Source organism: Silurus meridionalis, chromosome 19, assembly GCF_014805685.1.
Source record: "Silurus meridionalis isolate SWU-2019-XX chromosome 19, ASM1480568v1, whole genome shotgun sequence".
In the NCBI taxonomy this organism is placed as follows: domain Eukaryota; kingdom Metazoa; phylum Chordata; class Actinopteri; order Siluriformes; family Siluridae; genus Silurus; species Silurus meridionalis.
This window is the reverse complement of record NC_060902.1, coordinates 13622454-13643342: the sequence shown is the minus strand read 5'-3', so window position 1 is coordinate 13643342 and position 20889 is coordinate 13622454. Positions and strand designations below refer to the sequence as shown.

Sequence of the window (20889 nt, the reverse complement as noted above, 5' to 3'; positions counted from 1 at the left end):
CAGCTGAGTAGAAATTTAAAAGAAAGTGGTCTGTGAAAAGCAACCGCCATGGCCTTTTTCATGGATAAATACTTTAATGCTTGTTTAAATAAAAAAAAAAATTCAGCTAGAAACAGTTTTCTTCTCTTTCTCCTCTTTCCTAAGTTGCTTTCAAGAGTGTGGCGCTTTCATGCATCATAAACAATAACTATAATACACAAATATGGACAAAAGTTTGTGGACACCTGACCATAAGAGTCATGTGCATTTTCAACATTCCATTCCACATTTAATCCCTATTTGCTTTAATACTAACTCCACTAGATGTTTGAGTGTGTGTGGAGATTGGTGGAGGTTTATTCAGCCACAAACGTTTTAGTAAAGTCAGGTACTGATGTGGGGTGTGTAAATCTGGGGTGCAGTCAGCATTCCAATTCATCCCAAATGTTTTCAGTAGGGTGGAGGTCAGAGTTCTATAGCAGTCCACTCAAGATTTTCCACTCCAACCCATGTAAAGCATATCTTCATGGAGCTGGCTTTGTGCAGTTCCCAAGTGAAGCGAAAATGTAATGCTACTTCTTCCTACACAATTATGCACGTCCAATTTAGTGATAACAATTTGGGGAAAGAACCACAACTTTGTTAGGTGTCAACAAAGCTTTGCCCAAATAGATCTGGATGGATGGATGGATGGATGGATGGATGGATGGATGGATGGATGGATGGATGGATGGATGGATGGATGGATGGATGGATGGATGGATGGATGGATGGATAGATAGATAGATAGATAGATAGATAGATAGATAGATAGATAGATAGATAGAATAAATATATAGAATAAATATATAAATATAAAGGTTATGGCAGTAAAAAAATGTGCATGAGCTGTTTACATACTGTACATAATTTGTCAAACAATAACAATCCTATTAAAAAAAGGCTGCAAATGTGAGTAGTTTGGAAGTTTCTGGTTAGGAAAAGTCCACTGCTAACAGACAGATTGGAAAAGCCAGCCTCAATGGCATTCTAGAGAACTCTGCAGACGTTAGCTGCTCTTTTCAATCAACATGCAAATGTGAGAATGCCGATGTTAAGAAGCTGTTTTATTATCATGGTTATTAACACGCTGTGATTTACCATGTCTGGCAGAGCAAACTTGCCATTAACTCCACACTAAACCATCTGTTCCGTTCGAAAAGACTACGATAATTTTCCTAAAAAGTAGTGCAAAAAGGACAGAAAATTTAATTGGTGCATGACTGCAGGATAGAGAGACTTATAGAGCAATGATCTTTATTTATACATGCACATACATATACATGACACTTGCTGGATGATTTCCTTGTTGCTAATTGCAATTAGAGTTCAATCCACCTGGTACTTGACTGTCTAATTTAATGAATTTTTTTTCTGCAAAAAAAAAGAAAAAAAAAGAAAACCACTGCTGTGCTGTGTGGATACCGAGGGATTTTACAGACAGGTTGGAATTGTACTATTGCACTGTCTAAGCTTTGACAAGAAGATGTCCAGACAGACACAGCCTCGCATACGCCCACACTCCTGTCCGTATTGCCCAGAGGCAGCTTTCTGCTCTCCTCTTACAGCTAATATTTGACTGCATTTCCATCCTGTTATCTGGACGTGATACAGGCTGCTTGGTCATCACCCAGTCCTGGACACTGTGGGCATTTCGGCAGACAGCTCAGAGAGAATGTGGCACAATTGGTCGGACAGATATAGCTCTGCTGACACGTGAACCCAAGTGGGCATCTTCTCTCAATCCGCCTCCTCTGGTCTTTCTCTCTGCAGAGCACAAATTTTATCCTCTAATCTTGCCTGTTATCTCTGTGGTGTTCTGTACAACCTCTACTTCCTGCAGTAAAAAATATCATCACACACAGCGAGTGCACTTTTGACAGTGTTTGAGAAGTGAAGTACTAAGGCAAGAATGGGACAAAGAAATACAAATGCTAATAAATGAAAAAAAACCTCTGCAGCATCCTACAAATATTTATGTACAGTTTCCGAAGAAAAAATAAATAGCATTTGCAAAAGTTTGGAAACGTCCATCTTTAAAGTCTCAAAACCTAATTAGCATGTTAGCATTCGGTGGCTGATGAGAAACGGTTACGAAGGTCAAGATTTGTCCTTAAATCCCTATGCTAACACTGACACTAACAACCAGGGGATCTTCTAAGCAGCTAGCTAATGATTTAGACATGACGCTAACAGATTCCTACAGATGGCGGCTATGAAAGAAGGCATCCAAAATGGTATTAAGAAATTGCATTATGCATTATGCAAATCAAATTCCCAATTGACAGGCATGAAGACTGCATGGGGTTCTACAGTGAGTATTGCATGCACAAATAAGATCCACATGGAAGAGTCTTCAGTTGGAAAGGTCCATGTCTAAATTGTGCAAAATATCTACATAAGACATACTTTATACAAAAAGCGTAATTACTCTAATGTATATCAACGAACTGCAAACACATCATAGATTTATCAAATCAAAACAATGTTATGAATTACATGTCAGCACAATTCGTCATGCTACCTCCCTTTGCCAAAATAACGATAACTGATGAGTTTGGGGAATGCATGACAAGGGATCTAAGATCGATCCTCCTTACAGAACCTCTCCATGTCCTTCAAATATTGGACTCTCTTTTCCAATTTTATTCTAATTAGTCAGAGGACTGAATTGGCCATGAATTTGTGCTCAGTAAACCATTTTTGTGTTTATTTCGACGTATGTTTTGGCTCATTATCCTGCTGGAACATCCGACCATTGTTTATTGTAAGATTTCTGGCAAAGACAAACAGAAGTTATCTGTAACTTCTGAAAATATCTGTAGCTATTCAATAGCGAATCCAAGACACCGTATATGCTAACAAAATGTCCAGGTCCTCTGGCACAAAAACAGACCCAAAGCATTAAAAAGCCACCACCATATTCAACTGCAAGCATGAGGTAGTTTTCCATATAGCTACCTCTCTGTGTGCACCAAACCCAACTCTGGTGTTTACTACCATGGGCTTGGCTTCATCTGACCATAGAGCCTAATCCTAGTTAAAGTTCTAGTAGTGTCTGTCAATCTGAAGACAGGAGTTTGTTTTTGAATGAAAGTAGGTATAGAAAAGACCTTTTGACCCAGGACACAACTAACTTCTGCAAATCTCCAGCTGTGATTTTTTTTGGCCTCTTGAACCATCCTCTTAGTAGTATGTTGAAGCCATACAGATACACATCCTTTTCTAGTTTGATACTTCTTTGCCCTGAGGGAGGAAATGGACATTTTTAAAGCTTATAGACACGTCTTATTTTATAAAGCTTGACAACCTTCTCCTACACATCACTTTTATATTCCTTGGTTTTACCTATTGTTATGAATTACTTGGAATTTGGGAATCTGGCCTTATGTGTTACTTTGAATTCATTCCTCCCAGCCATGGTTGAACAAATTCCTCTTGTAAAATACAGTATGAATAAGAATATGATATACAAATATATTTTACTCATAAGAATATGGTGCCTGTAGTTGTGCCACACAGTATATTGAACTTTTTTGTGTATAAAACTGTGTTGCGTTGCAATGCGTTGAACATTTCAAAAAGAAGAATCTAAAGCTTGAACAATATGACAACCCCAAAGTTTCTTTCTTTGCGATTAATAAATTATGCGATCTGGACCAGGGCGCCCAAAGTGCATTTGTCTTAGCTTCTGCAATAGAAAGAGTCTGGTGGTTTTAACAAGGCCAGATGTTTCCATCATGTCCAATGTGTTCTATTTGCTGACAAGTCTACATGATGCAAACGTTGCGTAATAAGGACCACCATCTGGCACTGCATGTTTTTTTTTTTGCAGTTCTGTAATGACAATATATAAATCTATTTGTTTTAATGCTTCACAGCATTAAACCGTAGCACATTCACCAGCCCTGAGGCTTTCGCTGTAAATGAAACAAGGAGCCAGCATGGAAAGAGACATTTCTACTTGATAATGATGAGATTTAACAGCTTAAGTGGAAGCATCGTATTAGCACCAAATGGGAGAAGACAGAAGAAAAAAAAAAGATGCTAGCAATAGGCTCTGTATATCATATGCAGATGAGATGACTGGAAAAAACGTTGGAACAAAAAGAACATGTTCCATTAAATCCTCTTTGGCTCTGTGTGGTCCTCAATTCACATTCATACAAACACTACCTATGTGATAGCAAGGTCAAGGACACTGTTATCTTGTTCTTTTGCTCTGTCTCTAATCTCTTAGCATGTATTATGTGGGAAAATTGAAGGAAAGACTACTTTAAGAGAATTTAAAGTGTAATGCAGAGTAGCTTTAACTTAATGGAGCATGTGTGGGACACTGTGGTTAATTATCCCACATTACTCCAAGACATTTCATAATAATACAGATACATGGAATACTGAAGAGTGAACATTTTTCGATGAAAAGGTATTAGAGCTTTTATTTAAAAGCACAATCACAACCAGGATGGTGAGCCACATTTCCATAGTCAATCAACTGGTTCAATAAAACAATGATTAAACACAGTTATTTTTTTCTTTCAAACATTATTTGAATACTCGGACTAATCTTTTGGCATATATCATAATACAGTAATGCGGATAAAATTAAGTAGTCTACTGTACGGTTTAATACAATAATACAATCCGAGATATTGTTTGATCCTAAGCTACATTTACTATCTGTGTGGACATCAGCTTATGTCCATGTGTGTTTTGTGCAAAGTCTCCAGTTTACTCCCAAAAACATACCAGTATGTATTTAGCAGCTCCTGAAATGAAAGAACACACCAAAATATCCTAAATATTCCACTGCTTCTCTTTCTCTCCCCATCCCGAGGCATCCTGAGGCCAGCTCCAATCACGTCCCACCTCATGAAGATTATGGACCTTTTGAAGAAGTGGATGCCGAACTCGCAAACATCCCGTACCATCTAGGGACGTACCAGTGCCAATTGGATCCCACTACATGTGGACTTTTGACATTGGACCTCCTGGAGTGTTTAAAGGCTCTGGCATGGAGAAGCTGGTGCTGGATCTGTGATGATCACAAATGTTGAGCTCAGTAGCTCCTAGTTTTAGAACCATAAAGACTGTATAAGACTGTAGAAAGAACATTACTTATAATCTTATACTCCAGTGCTCATGTTAGTTCTCACTCTCCAGTGTTCTGTATTGTTTAAAGATTTATGATCACACTCTTGATGTCACCCAAATGAGGATGGGTTCCCCTTTTAAATCTTGTTCCTCTCAAGGTTTCTTCCTCCTAACATCTAAGGGAGTTTTTCCTTGCCACAGTCACCATGGCTGCTCATCAGGGATAAATACACACCATTCACCTTGACTGTTGATTTCTGAAAAGCTGCTTGAGACAATGTCTGTTGTGAAAAACACCATAGAAACTTGAATTGACTTGACTTGAAATATCTATATTTTCTAGAATCAATTAACATGATTTAATATTAGGATTCCCTCATTACAGAAAGAGATCCAAGAATCCCCAACATGTTCCAGTATAACAAGGCACCTGTGAGCTACATGAAGTCATGGTTTGTCAAGGTCTACATGGGAGATCCTGTGTGGTCTGCACAGACACTTAACCTGAACTCAATTAAAGACTTTTCCTATGAACTAAAATGCAGGCTATTTATCAAGGTCTCCTTAGCGCTTGGTGTGAATGAGCAAATCCGCACAGATCCACACTTCCAAATTCCATTGAAAAGCCTTCCCTGAAGAGTGGAGGTTATTAATATAACGACGCAGGACGACTGAGATAGAATGCTCATCAAGCATTTACGGGTGTCACTGCTCAGGATTACAGACACCACATACTGTAACATGGATGCAAATTGTCCTAAATTTGCCAAATTCTATGGATCTGGCAACGTTGATTACAATACATACGGTATAATTCTTGAAATCCAAATCGTCACACATACACACACTTACTTAATGCTAATTAGGGCTAGCACTTTTAAATTTGTATCTGAACTGATCTGGGTTATTCTTATCATCTCACTTTCTCACTTCATATGCAGACAGACAGACAGACAGAGAGAGAGAGAGAGAGAGAGAGGTGCAGAAAACGAGAAGAAATGTGATAGCTACAAAGACTCCTCGTCACTTGCACTGTAATATTTCCTGCTTATGATTTTATATGTTGCTGTTCTAAAATCCTTTGACCCCTCTTTTTTACAAAAAAAGAAATATTCACAAATAATCCTCCTGAAGTGGGAGTTTCAAACCTTGCTAAATAAATATATTTCCTCACACTGTGAATGTCAAGCTTTGACTAAGCTGCTGGAAAACGATGTGCTGCAGTGAAACCGACATAATTAATTCCTTTTTTTATTATGCCACAAAGCGAATAAGAACGGCGGGGAACGGCTCTGATGCTTTCTGTTGTCTCACATTCGGTATGGGCATTTCACTCAGTTCTGCAGTCTGTATCTTGGTAAATCACTCATATTATCCTCTCTCTCTCTCTCTCTCTCTCTCTCTCTCTCTCTCTCTCTCAAAACTAATGCAACATGCTACACTGTAAGAGCAGTTGTGTGTTTTTTCCTCTAGGAGGCCTAGGGCTTTATAGGTGGATCACACTCCTGTTTGGCAACAAACAAAGTGAAAAAAAATACATTTCTGTTTCAGTGTGGCCCATTCTTGCCTGCGTGCACACACACAAACACACACACACAAACACACACACACACACACACACACACACACACACACACACACACACACACACACACACACACATTTTTTGTAATGCACAAAGAAATGTGTTCGAAATAAACACATATACAGGTACAATGTTTTTTGTTTTCCATTTGCTGATTCGGTGCAACTCAAAGATATTGTCATTTTGTACATTGCACCCCTACCACACACATTATCACACACAAATACACAAACACACACAGACGTGCAGAATGCCTTTGGTTCATATGAATTTCAAGTGAATTGTAGACACTTCTGTGTTCCAACAGATACACACACTGTCAAACACATTCACCAAAAGGTTCTGTGAACTATCTAAGCTTCAAGCTCCACTTCAACAACCAAGAAAAACATCGTTGTGGGTGGGTTTTTTTTTCCCGCTGGAACGTTTTATAACGATCTGGCCTCCAGAACCATACACAACCATTCTGGAGAATGCAAAGCCACCATAATCCTGCTGTGATCAGAACCAGTTAAATTACAGAGGTTTTTTTTTTGTAATACTCACCTTGACCTGATGACAGCAGGGTGCCTGAGAGAGAGAGAGAGAGAGAGAGAGAGAGAGAGAGAGAGAGAGAGAGGTCAGTATATGAAGATGAAGATCCTGCATTGCATGAAGATCCTATGAAGATCTGGGTGCCTTTTTTGAAGATTAGGCAAAAAAAGGATAGAATAAACCTTGGAGTAAAAAAGTAATAGATGAACATTTCTGATTGTAATTGCTAAAAAAAAAAAAAATCACAATTGCTTTCCTTCACATGCTCAAAATAGAGCTAAATCTGAAGAATAAAGAATGAAGATTATAGTTCATTTAGCCATGACATACATATGGAACAACAGTGTTGCGATCATGTAAGTAAGAAAACAATAGGACACAGACATCCCTCTATTGCAGCGCAGCACAATCATTCTTTCCCTTTTAGAACGTTTCTTCATCTCTTTCAATTTGGACAGAAAGATGGAAGACCTTGCATTGATGATGCTCATTTAAAAGTGCTACGAGAAGACAGAGGACCGGCGTCAGAGCAGTTCACAAACACAATAGCAGCAAACAATCGGGAATGAGAATACGGTACGTTTCCGATCTGATCAAAAACGTTGTTCTTCTCTCTTTCTTGCATTGTGAGAGATCATTTTTCTCCGTCACTTTGCTTCTCTACTGTTTTAGCAGCCATTCTTCAGTCGGCTTTTGAGCAGGGAGCTTGGAATCATTCTCATTTTCTCTGAGGCAGCTTGTCTCAAAGTGCACGTTTTTTGTTTCCTGCTTCCAACAACAACAACAAAAAAATTTCACACCGCCTATTTCCGCTCACGAACGAGCTACAGTGAATCTATACTTATGTATTCCGTATCCTCTAAACGGTCGCACGCATGTCTTTTTTTGTAACACAACACTAGTCCAAAGTATTTAGCATCAGGGTCATGTCAGTTCATCATTTATCCCATTTTTCTCTCACATCTCTGGTTCCTGAAAGCATTTCTGGCACACAGTTCTGCCTTGTTCTGGCCCTAATACCCACTCCCGGATTCCAACCATGCCTCAACCTCTCAGCATGCGCCTTGGCAACTTGGCTAAATGTATAAATAAATAAAAAATGAATCCAACAATTCCCTCAAGCTTCCTCCTGCCCTGCACAAAATCTTACTGTGAAAGTGATGCAGTCTTGTAGCCTAGCCATGAGAAAAAACTTCATCTGGAGCATGTATTCATACACTCGCTAGTTCATCTGTGCTAGAGTGCCAAGATTATACCAATAACAAAGAAAAACTAAATATATTACAAGTCGGGATTCGGTATGGAGCTCGGTTATTAAGTCACATTTTGGTTACATTTCTGTACAGTTAGTGGGGAAGAAATGCAAAATATAAACTAGCTTGTCATTTTATTTTTAATTTTTATTAATGCAGTTTATTATTAGTAAATTTTTTGACCATCAACCGTTTATACTTGTAAAACAATTTTTAATTTAACTGCCTGCTTGATTTGAATTTTTTTATATTTGATTAAAAAATAAAATATATAAAAATAAAATAGAATCAATTGAATGAATGCAACGTTTTTATCATATTGTTTAAATTGAGTTATCCATTAAATTGTCACAAATAAAATTTAATAAATGGAAAAATTTAATAGTTTTTCAATTTAAACAGTAAACATTTGTGTAGTGTGTGTGTGTGTGTGTGTGTGTGTGTGTGTGTGTGTGTGTGTGTGTGTTTTACATTTAATATTTAATTTTCTAAAGATATGTCCCACTTACGTTTTCTTATTTCAGCAGTCTTAAACAAATGTCTTCATTCCTTCCATCCTTCATTTTTTAACTTGCACGATTTGCAGAAATGTCAGGATTTTCTCTTTTCAAGAGAAATTCTTGAAGCTGGACATAAAACGCTGGAGAATCATTAAAAAAAAACGTTGTAAAAACATTGCCAATTTTCTCACATAGGCAGTACAATTTGTGTTTTCGATATGTGAGTTGGCACAGTGACACTGCACTCAAAGTGTTTTATTTATTACATTTTTTTCGCCACCCAAATGAGACTAAACAAAGTTCTGTTGCGGCCCGCCAATTAATATGATCCGGAGTGAACTCGGATTTTAACTATGTTCCACACGAAAAAAGGATTGCATTCGTTACCCGTGTGCACTGAACCGAAAACCCTGAACTGAAACAGTATCTCTGTAATTTTGGTTAAATGAACACTGAAAGCATACTTCTCAATCACACCACATTCTCTCCATCACAAATCCACTGTGATAGTCTACAGAGGCTAAACAACAGCGAAAACTGTGACAATGATCAAATACTCATGACCAGACTGTAACTGAGACTGATCTCTCATTAACAAACAAAAGTTGTAGAAGTTGTAGGGTACAGAAAGAAATAAGGAACAGATCTACATCTTGACCCTGCGAAACCTGCGATGGGAGAGATTTCCAGACACCTTCCTTCCCTTAAAATAGTTTAAGTCTCCTTCGAGGCCATGGTACTAGCTGCACATTCGTCACAGCCTCACAGTCACAGTACCCTATGCCCATGTAGACAGTGTGGCGGTGCAGTTCACACACCTGGCTCTCTCTCTGGGTGCAGCCGGCAAAAAAAAGGTCCAGTGATCCCCAGAGACCTGTGAAGACCTGTGACAAGTGGTCTGTGATTTCCTTTCATTGTTTTGTTTGTTACAATGGCAGTTATTACTCTGCCTGACCCAAAAAATCACCACCTGGAATTAACTAAGCAAAAGTAGAAAAAAAAACCTTTCTACTACTGCAGTGATTATGATGTTTCAGCTGGCAACAGGTTTAACCCTAGCTGATGAGGGAAACAGCTTCTCATTTCTTAAACAATCATGTTGAGAGACATCCTGTGGTTGGGGAAAAGTTCTGTTTATTGACCTGCATCGAGCAAAATAAGGAGACTGATGAAAGGACTTAAATTGGGTTAAAATCTGCCTAACACATTATTAAAGCCTCATCCTCGATGAAGAAATTTGGTCAGAAAAAAATCTTCAACGATCATGAAATCATTTGCCCTTTTGGTGAAATCGAATTGTAAAAACGATAGAATTTATAGCTACTGTATGCTTAGTAGTTCACATTAAATAGCATGTACGGTACAATGCAAAACGAATTCAAGGGATTCAGACTAAACAGCTGTTGAGCTTTAAGAAACCCACTTATCTGGGAGGCTAATCAGGAAAAAAAGCTTCAATCTGTTTGGGAGCATAAAAATTGAACCCTGAAGTAATAAAAAAAAAGCTTAAGTGGTCTGATGAGTCCAGATTTAACTGGTTAAGAAGAGATGCAGTTACAATAACATCCCCATCATGACTAGTGCCTAAATACAAGTCTGTGGGGGCAGTGTTATGATCAAGGGTTGCTTCAGTTGGTCAGGTCTAAGTTCAACAATGTTATGTGCCCAAAGAATGAGGCCAGGTGCCTACCAGAATATACTACATAACCCATTTTTATCATGAATTGATAATTTAGATTGAAAAAGGCATATTCCAAGATGACAATGCCAGAATTCATTAGGTTCAAATTGTGAAAAAGTTGAAGCATAATCAAGCCGTACTAATATATATTTAAAGGGAACTTTTATAATATAGGCAGTCAGACGGAATATTTAAATATAGCTTCAATACATTACATACACAAAGCATTATTGTGCACATTCAAATAATGATTTAATGCTATTGTAAAGAGATTTTATTGTTCTCAGTTAAAGAATTTCCTGGCTACATCTGTACCCTTAAACCATATCCGTTTAAAGAAATGGGGTGCAATTGATAATGATTTCAATATATCAAGTGGGTGAGAGCATGGTTAATTGCATAGAAGTAGCATCAATAAAACAACATGAGATTAATGTACAGCAGGTCATTTACAAACTGAGACATGGAAAAATCAATCAGAGCCATTGGGCACAACCAATACAACAACTCGGAATCTGCTGAAAAAGAAAGAAAACACTTGCGAAGTAACAACCAGACATAATAAAGGTCAACTAAAGAAAACAACAACAGGTGATGAACAAAACATTGAGATAGCTATAAAGAAAAACCTTCAGAGAACAAAGACGAAGGTACCACAATTCACCTTTTAATAAAGACTTTGAGAGCAGAAATGTAGAGACCATACCACAAGGAGATGTTTTACCCAACAGAAGTAGGATTTAGAGGGAAAAAAAATGGCATTTGCAAAGAAGTAAAAAGATGAGACCTAAAAATGGTGGAACCAAGATGAACCTCTAGTAAAGTAATGGAAAATCTAAGCAAAACAAAACATAGCAGCTTGACCAATAAGCATGGTGTTTACATTGGTCAAGCTTACATGGGCTGCTCCTGGAACAAGCTCAGCCATTATGATTGATAATGTAACTCATAATAGTAGCAGCAGAATTAATTAAGACGTTAACAGAAACATTCAGTCTTCCAATTTACATAGAAATCCATCCAATCTGTTAGAAAGATCATCATGCAGCAGGACAAATCTGGTCGAGTTTATCATCACAAAACCTTATCCCAACTGAGCAGCATTTCATCTGCTGAAAAAGGACTAAAGTTGTGGTACAAAACAAATCACAAAGAAGCAGGGTTTTTTTCACACCTAAATCTGAGAAATGTGCTATCAAAGGTGCCATGTTCGTCAGGCAATTTCTAAAAAAATTAAGTTGAAATCATGATGTTTTTTTACTCAAACTTATTTTTTATTCTAACACACAAAAATGTTCAGGATATACAAAAAAAAAGTAACCTGGCCAATCCAAGACTTTCTGAGGGCACAGTACTTGTAAATGAAAAAAAAATAAGATAAAAAAAATCCTTGTAACCATATGCTTTCAGTTCAGTGCAATGTTTATCAAAATATACTCAAAAAAATTTTTTAACAAGAAAAAAAGTAAAAAAATAAAATAAAAGAAATACATAATTCATATTCGATTGTATGCCATTTAACAGCATGTGGTGTAATTCATTATAATTACACTATAACCAGCAAGTGAATGGTTTATTACGTAGAAGTAGCATCGATAAAACAACCTAACAACATAAATCTATAAATCTGTACACTGTAATAAACCTCGAGAGCCTACTAAAACCTTAAGAAAACAAATTATAATTATATTTCATTTTTCTATTTGGCTTAATGGTATGCAGTGCAATTCATTAGAATTTCTCTCTCACTTGCAAACAACAGCATGGTATATTATATAGAAGCAGCAGCAATAAAACGACGTAAAATATATCTATAGAGTGTGCATATATTTTATTTGTATAGAAAGTATGCCTACTTCACAATGAAAGATCTACCTGTACATAGTGTAGCTGTATAGAAAAAGAGAAAAAAATGAACATGATTTGAAAGAAAAAAAATAAAAAAATAGTATAAAAGAAACAACACATTTTACCCTTTTAGGTATAAAAGATTCAATCAAAAGAAGTTTGACTTTGCCCTTTAAAGCAAAGTTTCTCTGTTGCACAAAAGAAAATACACACACACACACACACACACACACACAATTTAGGACACTATATAAAATGCAAATAGAAACAGAATGCAATATTTTGCAAACACATTTTATTTAAAATGATATACATGTCAAATGTTCAAACTGAGGAAATGTACCACAAGAAGAAAATAAAGTAATTTTGAATTTAATGGTTGTAATACGTTTTTACAAAGTTGGGGCGGGGCAAACAAATGGAAAAGTAGGTGTTACTAAAAAGAAACAGCTGAAGGAACATTTTGCAACTAATTAGGTTAATTGGCAACAGATCAGTAACATCACTGGGTTTAAAAGAGTATCTCAGAGAAGCAGAGTCTCTCAGAGGTAAAGGTAGGCAGAGTTTACCAATCTGCAAAAAACTTCTACAAATTTCAGAATAATGTTGCTTAGCATAAATTGTGAAGATTTGTTGAATATCTCATCATTTACAGTTTATAATATATATCCTTCACTTAAGTAGAAGTGTAATGAATAAAAATAAGTAAAGTAATAATACCAGAAAAATCGACTTAATATTATAGTAGTGGTGCAATGGATCACAGCTGATCCGGATCACAACTCAGTTCAGCACGCAGATTAATTGTTAATTTTTTCTACCTGCAAATTATTTATAATTCTTTAACGATCGCTAAATAAAAGACGAAACGCAGAAGAACTTGAAAAGCCTCCCACACCATTCAAATCGCATGTATGCAAGCGTTTCCTTGCTGTAACTTTTCTTGTAATTAATGGAAATCATTATTGCTGATCTGAAAAATTATCCACTCCGAGACTCAAAAACCGTGATCCGAACCTTGAGTTTTGTGAACCGTCGCATCATTAATATACAGTCTCTGGAGAGATCATTTTCAGATCTCTTCAGAGATGTTCGGATTCAAGTCTAGTCCAGAGTGTTCTGGAGCAGGTTTTCATCAAGACTGTCTCTGCACATTGCTGCATTTAACTAAAAAACACTAAACACTTAACACTAAAAAACATCCTCACATCATGTTGCTGCCACCACCATGCTTCACTGTAGTTATGGCATTGGCCAGTTGATTTGCGGTGCCTGGTTTCCTCCAGACATGACACTTGGCATCCAGGGCGAAGAGTTCAATCTTTGTTTCTCATGGTCTGAGAGTCCTTCAGGTGCCTTTTGGCAAACTCCAAAAAAACTGAGGAGTGGTTTCCATCTGACCACTCTACCACACAGGCCTGATTGGTGAAGTGCTGCAAAGATGGATGTTCTTCTGGAAGGTTCTCCTTTCTCCACAAAGAAACCCCGGAGCTCTTTCAGAGTGACCAATGGGTTAGGATTAAGCCCATCTGCCCCGATCGCTTAGTTTGGCCGGGCGATCCGTTCTAGGTAGAGTCCTGGTGGTTCCAAACTTCTTCCATTTACGGATGATGGAGGCCAGTGTGCTCATCGGGACCTTCAATTCTGCAGAGTTTTTTGTACCTTTCCCCAGATCACAGACACAATCCTGTCTCGAAGGACTTCAGACAATTCCTTGGCCTTCATGGCTTGGTTTGCGCTCTGACACGCACTGTTAAATGTGGGACCTTATATAGAAGGTGTGCGCCTTTCCAAATCATGTCCAATCAACTGAATTTTCCACAGGTGGCTCCAATCAAAATATAGAAACATCTCAAGGATGATCAGTGGAAACAGGATGCACCTGAGCTCAATTGTTAGTGTCACGGCAAAGGCTGTGAATATTTATGTACGTAAATGTTTTCATTTTTTATTAAAAAAAATTTGCAAAGAATTTAAACAGACTTCTTTCGCTTTGTCATTATACAGTATTTTTTGTAGAATTTCAATGGAAATAATGAATTTAATCCATTTTGGAATAAAGCCGTAACATAACACAATGTGAAAAAAGTAAAGCGCTGTGAATACTTCCCAGATGCACTGTATGTACACACACATGATGTATATGTATACCTGTGTAATCTGTTACGCTCTGGCAGCTACTTTAATGAAATATTGGAGCACTGTTTTTGCTCTCTGCATTAAACACTAGCGAAGTGCGTGTGTACGAGTAAGAAAGTAATATGTCGTTGTATCGTAAGCATCATTGAAAACGTTCAGAAAACCAGCAGCCGAGAAACAAGACTGTGCCGGAGAAAATTCAGTGTTTACAACTTCCACAGTGTGGAACAATATTTCCTGTGACAGTCAAGAAGCAGTGTGTGGTGCTGATGGGAACGCAGACATTTTGTGCTTTTGATTTTCCTCCTCTAAAGGAAAGCTATGTCTTTCTACAAACTAATTATTTGTCTTGGTCATGAATAACAATGACAGGCTTCATTATTTCATATGAGTTTGTTTTGAATAATCGTCATAAAAGCAGGTTAAAGGGACAACAAACATATAATTTGCTTCAAACGTGTCCTTTGTGTCATGCTGTCAGAAGCAATGACTGCCTGCCTGCCTTTCTGCTTGTAAAATTGTGTTTGCTTTCAAATCTCAGCACGAGTCATAAAATCTATACAGTATAGCTATACACTATATGTATTAGCTGAAATAAATATGCAGAAAAATGGCTATTAATCTGCTGCCATAAAGACGTTATAACATCTGGATTTTAATTATCCGACAACAGCTGAAAAAAAGTAATTGCACTACAGATTGACACCTGACCCATGACCTTGGACTAGTACTCACTTAAAACCAGCGGAACATGGATTTCAAATCGTGTGTGTGTGTGTGTGTGTGTGTGTGTGTGTGTGTGTGTGTGTTCGTGGTATCACTGAGTGCTGTCATGGACCTGTAACTGTGTGTGACTGAGCCAATATCCTCCGAGTTTAACACGGTTCCATCCGAGCACTCGGTACTGTGAAGCGTACAGGATAGGATTTCACACTGCAGAGGCAGGGGCGAGGGGAAAGTGCAATCAAAGCAACTTCTAACATTTCTGTACACACTCTCCAAACAGTGGGAATAGGTAGGTACAATCTCTGCTGGTTTACACACACACACACACACACACACACACACTACAGTGTCTGAACAGATTGTAAACGTAATTCAATTTCCCACAGCTGAGCTGGAGTCCAAATAATCTCCATCAAGTGCACAATCAGCCACTGAGTCTGTGATTTGTCCCAGCTGGGCTTTCACAAGAAAAAGAGAAAGAGAGAGAGAGATGGAAAAGGTACAGGTGTTCAAACTGTGCAATGAAAATATCAATATTTTGTATTATTTCAAATCTTCAAATGAAAATGTGCAAGGATCCAAACTATTGACATTTAAAGGTACGATGAGGGGCAGTTCTGACATTTAGAAGATGTACCACAAACCTATACAGAAAGAAATTTTTGAGAATTTATTACAGTGGCTCATGCTCACCTCTAGAATCAGTGGCAAATTTCATTCAAATGAAACGGGCTGTAATGAGCAAAAGATCTCTCAGGATAGTACAATTATATGATACTTCAAACAGACCATGATTTTCAAATATCACTCATCTACAAAGCTGCTAGAGAAAAGTAGGAAAGTAAACTAGAGGCAGTCCGAGAGATCTTTGTATGGTGTAAAGTCAAATGGTTCTTTTGAAAACAAAGAACAAAGTTGATTCTACGCTCTGGGTACCAATACAGAGAAGAAAAACCTTAATCTGACCCAGTCAAGCCAGGGGTTGATAAATGCCTTCAGGTAGATGGTGGCTTGTCTGGTTTTGGCTTTGAAGGCAAACACCAGTGTTTGAAATCTAATGACTAAACAATCTTAGAACTAAACAAGTCTCGGAATGAACTCCATGAGGAGAAACAAAAAACCTATATGACTGAGTCAGAATAGCAATAAGAATGATTGTTGGTTTGTACAGAACAACAAGGTTATGTGCAATCAGGTAGAAGACAAGACACCATGTGTCAAAATATGATTTTGGCTGATTTAATCACACAAGCTTATAAGCTTATAAGGGCAGTTCTGTTGATTGTGCTGCTTTGAAGCCTGCCTACTCTGGGTCCTGGAGATTATTCCAGGTAAGAGTAAAGATAAAAAGGAGTAGTGAGAGAGGGGGGCCTCCACTGTCTGGATCTTCTAAAATATTGTTGGATTCGTTTTAAAAAAGAAAAGAAACCTACAAGACTATACTGGTTTGACATCATACTACAAATACAGCAGTAGCTGCTTGTCCGGAACTACACCGAGGTTATCTACAAATGGTGTGATCATAAAGGCTTTAGGTGGATGGGGAGATCTTGCATTAAAGCCTATTGGGAGTGGAAGATTTAGGACCAATCAGAGTTTAGATGAAGCTTGATTCAGCATGAAGCTGCAGATCATTCTAGGTGGGAACTGATTTTCAGTATTCCAAAGCTTGCTGTTTTGCAAGCAGGCGATCCATGGCAAGATGGTTTAAAGTCTTACCGCTGAATGGAGTTCTCTTCAATTGAAGGCCACTCTATGCAGCTGGGGATGGTTCCACACCTACAGCCTAAATATCCATTAAGCTGCTGAACATCTCAGGAACTTTTAAGATGGATTCGGACTATAATTATAACGAACAATGGCTCAGGACTACAGGCTGAATGAGCAATTCTGCATTTAAGCACCTATTACAACACACCTCAACAATGGAACTGTAATGAATGGTCATTCGGTGCCAGCCAGATGAGGATGGGCTCCATTTTGAGTCTGGTTCCTCTGAAGGTTTTCTCATCAGGGATAAACAGTTATAAGGAACTAACTAATAGGCCATAAACTTGCACATTCTTTTATACAACCTTCTACCCACTTTATCAGTGTATCACTGCTATGAGACAGTGTTCATTGTAAAAAGCGCTACACAAATAAAAATGAGTCTGATTGAAATTAAAGGTGGGAGAACCAATCATTCGCACTATTCTTGTGTAGTTTTGGGAACCGGTTTACAATAAAACAGCAGGGAAGTTTTAAAAACGTGTTCACGGTAATATATAGTTTGTTCTCTGCATTTCTCAGCACTTCCATATCGCTGACCACATCACACAGATCTCAACAGCAGCTCTGTAATAATTTTATGTAGACGTCTGAACATATGGTGTCCTGTGTATTGCCTTGTGTTTTTTTTTTTTTTATCAAGGTAAGCACAAATTTCTGCATGTCCTTGAAAGTATCTGAAATCCTATAAGCGATCATCTCAACCTTATGGCGTAGAAATTTTAATTGTGTGCTCTGGGACGTCGATTCTTTAATAATTCATTTCAACCCCCTATTGTTGCCTTCTCATCAGTAGTACAGTACTCGAAACATTTACTTCATACATTCGAATTTTTTCTGGAACACTGATAAAACAAAGCAGGTCTCATAAGAAAATATTTAGGGCATTTGCAGACTGCTTTGGAAGTCTACAGGAAGATCACTTACATTATGACTTCATTGGAAAAAAATGAATGTATTCTAAGTGCTTCAGGTTGATTAGACTCATAATTATGAAGACAACTAGAGACAATAGAGCCTCTATATATTTGCATATGCCACACTGTCTGTCATAATAATAATTCTGATAATAAACATTATCTATGATGGAATAGTAGCATCCTGAATCGCCAGCAGTAATAAAACTTCACTCAAGTGTCATGTTTGTAGATGTGAAGGAGGGAAATCTAATAATCTGTCAGTAAGTCTATAAATTATGGTGCAAATTTACCCATTAATGTCATATGAGCATCAACAAGGTCAATGTCACAAAAGCATGTTGATAAGACATGAAGTACGAGTAAATATATCAAAACACATGCAGCACATTTAAGCACATAAATCAAGACAAAGAACACTGACGGACAGAATAAGTAATTGAAAGAGCATTAGAGAAATGGTGGCAAAGAGAGAAAAGGAGGAAAAGAACAAAGAAATTAATCAGTCATGCATCCCACAGCATTTTATAGTCTACATTTAAATGTCCCTAAAGAGACAGTAAAATTATGTGTATCTGCATCGTACTTGTCTTTATTTTTGAAAACATTTTCACCACTTCTGTCCATTTTCTGTCCTCCATGTCCATCTTTCAGTAATTTACTCCTTTGCTGTCCATCATACTTATTTTGTCCACCTTTCCTTCCTCAATTCTTTAATTCTGTCCCTCCTTCTTGAGTCTGTCATTGTCCCATACTATTTTATCTTCCACTACTTCTGTCTATCATCTCTTTTTATGTCCGGTTTTTATGGTCCTGTCAATCATCCCAGCTTTTGTTATACTTTCTCAACTTTCTCTATACAGCTGCATTTACTACTATATTTTCCCTGATTCTGTCCATCATCTATGCATCGTCTAATTACCACATGTTCCATCTTCCATCTTTCAATGCACCTATCCCTAATTATGTCCCTCTGTCCTACGTCTGTCATCTTGCCCTATTTCTGTCCATCACCTCTGCTATTGTGCCCTTTGACAGTTTATACGTATCTCTACTGTTACTTTTTGGAGACTTTGCTGCTCCACATCACCTCTGCTTCTATCAATCTTACTTTCTTCTGTCCGTCTTCCTCTGCATCTGGCCATCATTCCTTTTTTTGTGTAGTCAACGTGTCTATTGTTGCTCCTGTTTCATTAAATTGCCTTTATTCTGTCCACTTTCTTTGCACTTTATCCAATTTTATTTGTATAGTACTTTAAACAAAGAACATTGACCCAAAGCAGCTTCAATGAAATCATTTTAACATTAAATGGAAGGCAAGGAGAAGAAACCTTGAGAGAAACCAGACTCAAAAGGGAACCCACCATACATCTGGGTGAAACAATGTCCATTCATTAGGGCTCCGTAACTATTGAGGTTATTAACTGTTCACTGATGGAGACTTATCCATTGTAGCAAACTGTATTAATTACAGTCCAAACTCATCTTCATGGTTCTTGAGTTGAACCCTAAACAGTAACCTCGTGTATGTTTAGGATGTTCATGTGGAGCCATGCTCAGCTGCAGTGAATGGTTTCCAACTGAAGAGAACTCCATCTGGAAATCAATCAGGATGAATCAGAGGTTCGAATCGCAAAATATAAGAGGATCACTGGTACCTCAGGAGCATGTGGAGCTCGAGAGAGAGAAACATGGATGCATTACTGCTTATGTCCCTTTTTCTTATGCTTATATTTCTTATAGCTTGCATTTGCTTATCTTCCTTAGTTCCTGCTTTCCTCATTTCTGTCTGCGCCTTTAGCATTCAGCAGTCAACCTCATATCTTTTTATAAACAAACTATAAACTTTTATAGGATTTCATGTCGTTCACCCTCCCATCGTTTAACAAGGAAAAGCTGAACAGCATCTCTGAAAAGAAAACTGTAAAACTGTGTCTAAATAACCCACATACACCAGCCGGTTTTATCGGGAATCACGACATTGGATGTCTGATCAACCTGCTGTAATGGAGTTGGTAAAGAACAATAAATGTGCTAGAACACTTTGGTTAAATAAAGAGAAATCGCAAACGAAACTGCTTTCAAGTGCTGACCTCATTTTAATTTAAAGGGCAAAAAATTGAAAAAAAAAGAAAAATAGAAAGCAATCCTTGCAACAATGATGTCATGTAATTTATACCTTAGAAACATGTTTCCTTTTACTGGATATACTGGCACATCCCAATAAATTAGAATATCATTAAAAAGTTTATTTATTTTAGTAATTTAATATGAAAAGTGAAACTCGTATATTATATAGATTCATCACACACAAACTCTGAAATATATTTGAAGTGTTCATTTCTTCTAATTTAGATTTTGGCTCACATTTAAAAAAAACACCAAATCTCAAAAAATTTGAAAACTTCATTAGACGAATCAAAAAAACATTTGTAGTGAATTGTTGGTCTTCTGGAAAGTGTGTTCGTTTACTGTATATGTACTCAGTAGGGGCTCCTTTTGCTTTAATTATTGCCTCAATTCAGCGTGGCATAGAGGTGATCAGTCTGTGGCACTGCTGAGGTTGTATGGAAGCCCAGGTTTCTTTGACAGTGGCCTTCAGCTCATCTGCATTTTTTGGTCTTTTGTTTTTCATTTTCCTTTTGACAATACCCCATAGATTCTCTATGGGGTTTAGGTCTGGTAAATTTGCTGGCTAGTCAAGCACACCAACACCATGATCATTTAACCAACTTTTGGTGCTTTCGGCAGTGTGGGCAAGTGCCAACTCCTGCTGGAAAATGAAATCAGCATCTCCATCATGCTGGTCAGCAGAGGGAAGCAT

General features: G+C 37.6%; 1 protein-coding gene across 3 annotated transcripts in view; it reads right to left on the bottom strand.

The window, feature by feature from the left end:
• cdh4 (cadherin 4, type 1, R-cadherin (retinal)) overlaps positions 1-20889 on the bottom strand; it is a 412242-nt gene that overhangs the window by 346998 nt on the left and 44355 nt on the right. For 2 of the 3 annotated variants that reach the window (XM_046875037.1, XM_046875038.1), the window contains exon 3: positions 7244-7267. The exons of the other annotated variant lie outside the window; for it this stretch is intronic. In XM_046875037.1, coding sequence (XP_046730993.1) covers positions 7244-7267 — 24 coding nt within the window. The remainder of the gene's footprint in view (positions 1-7243; positions 7268-20889) is intronic. 3 annotated transcript variants of the gene reach the window in all.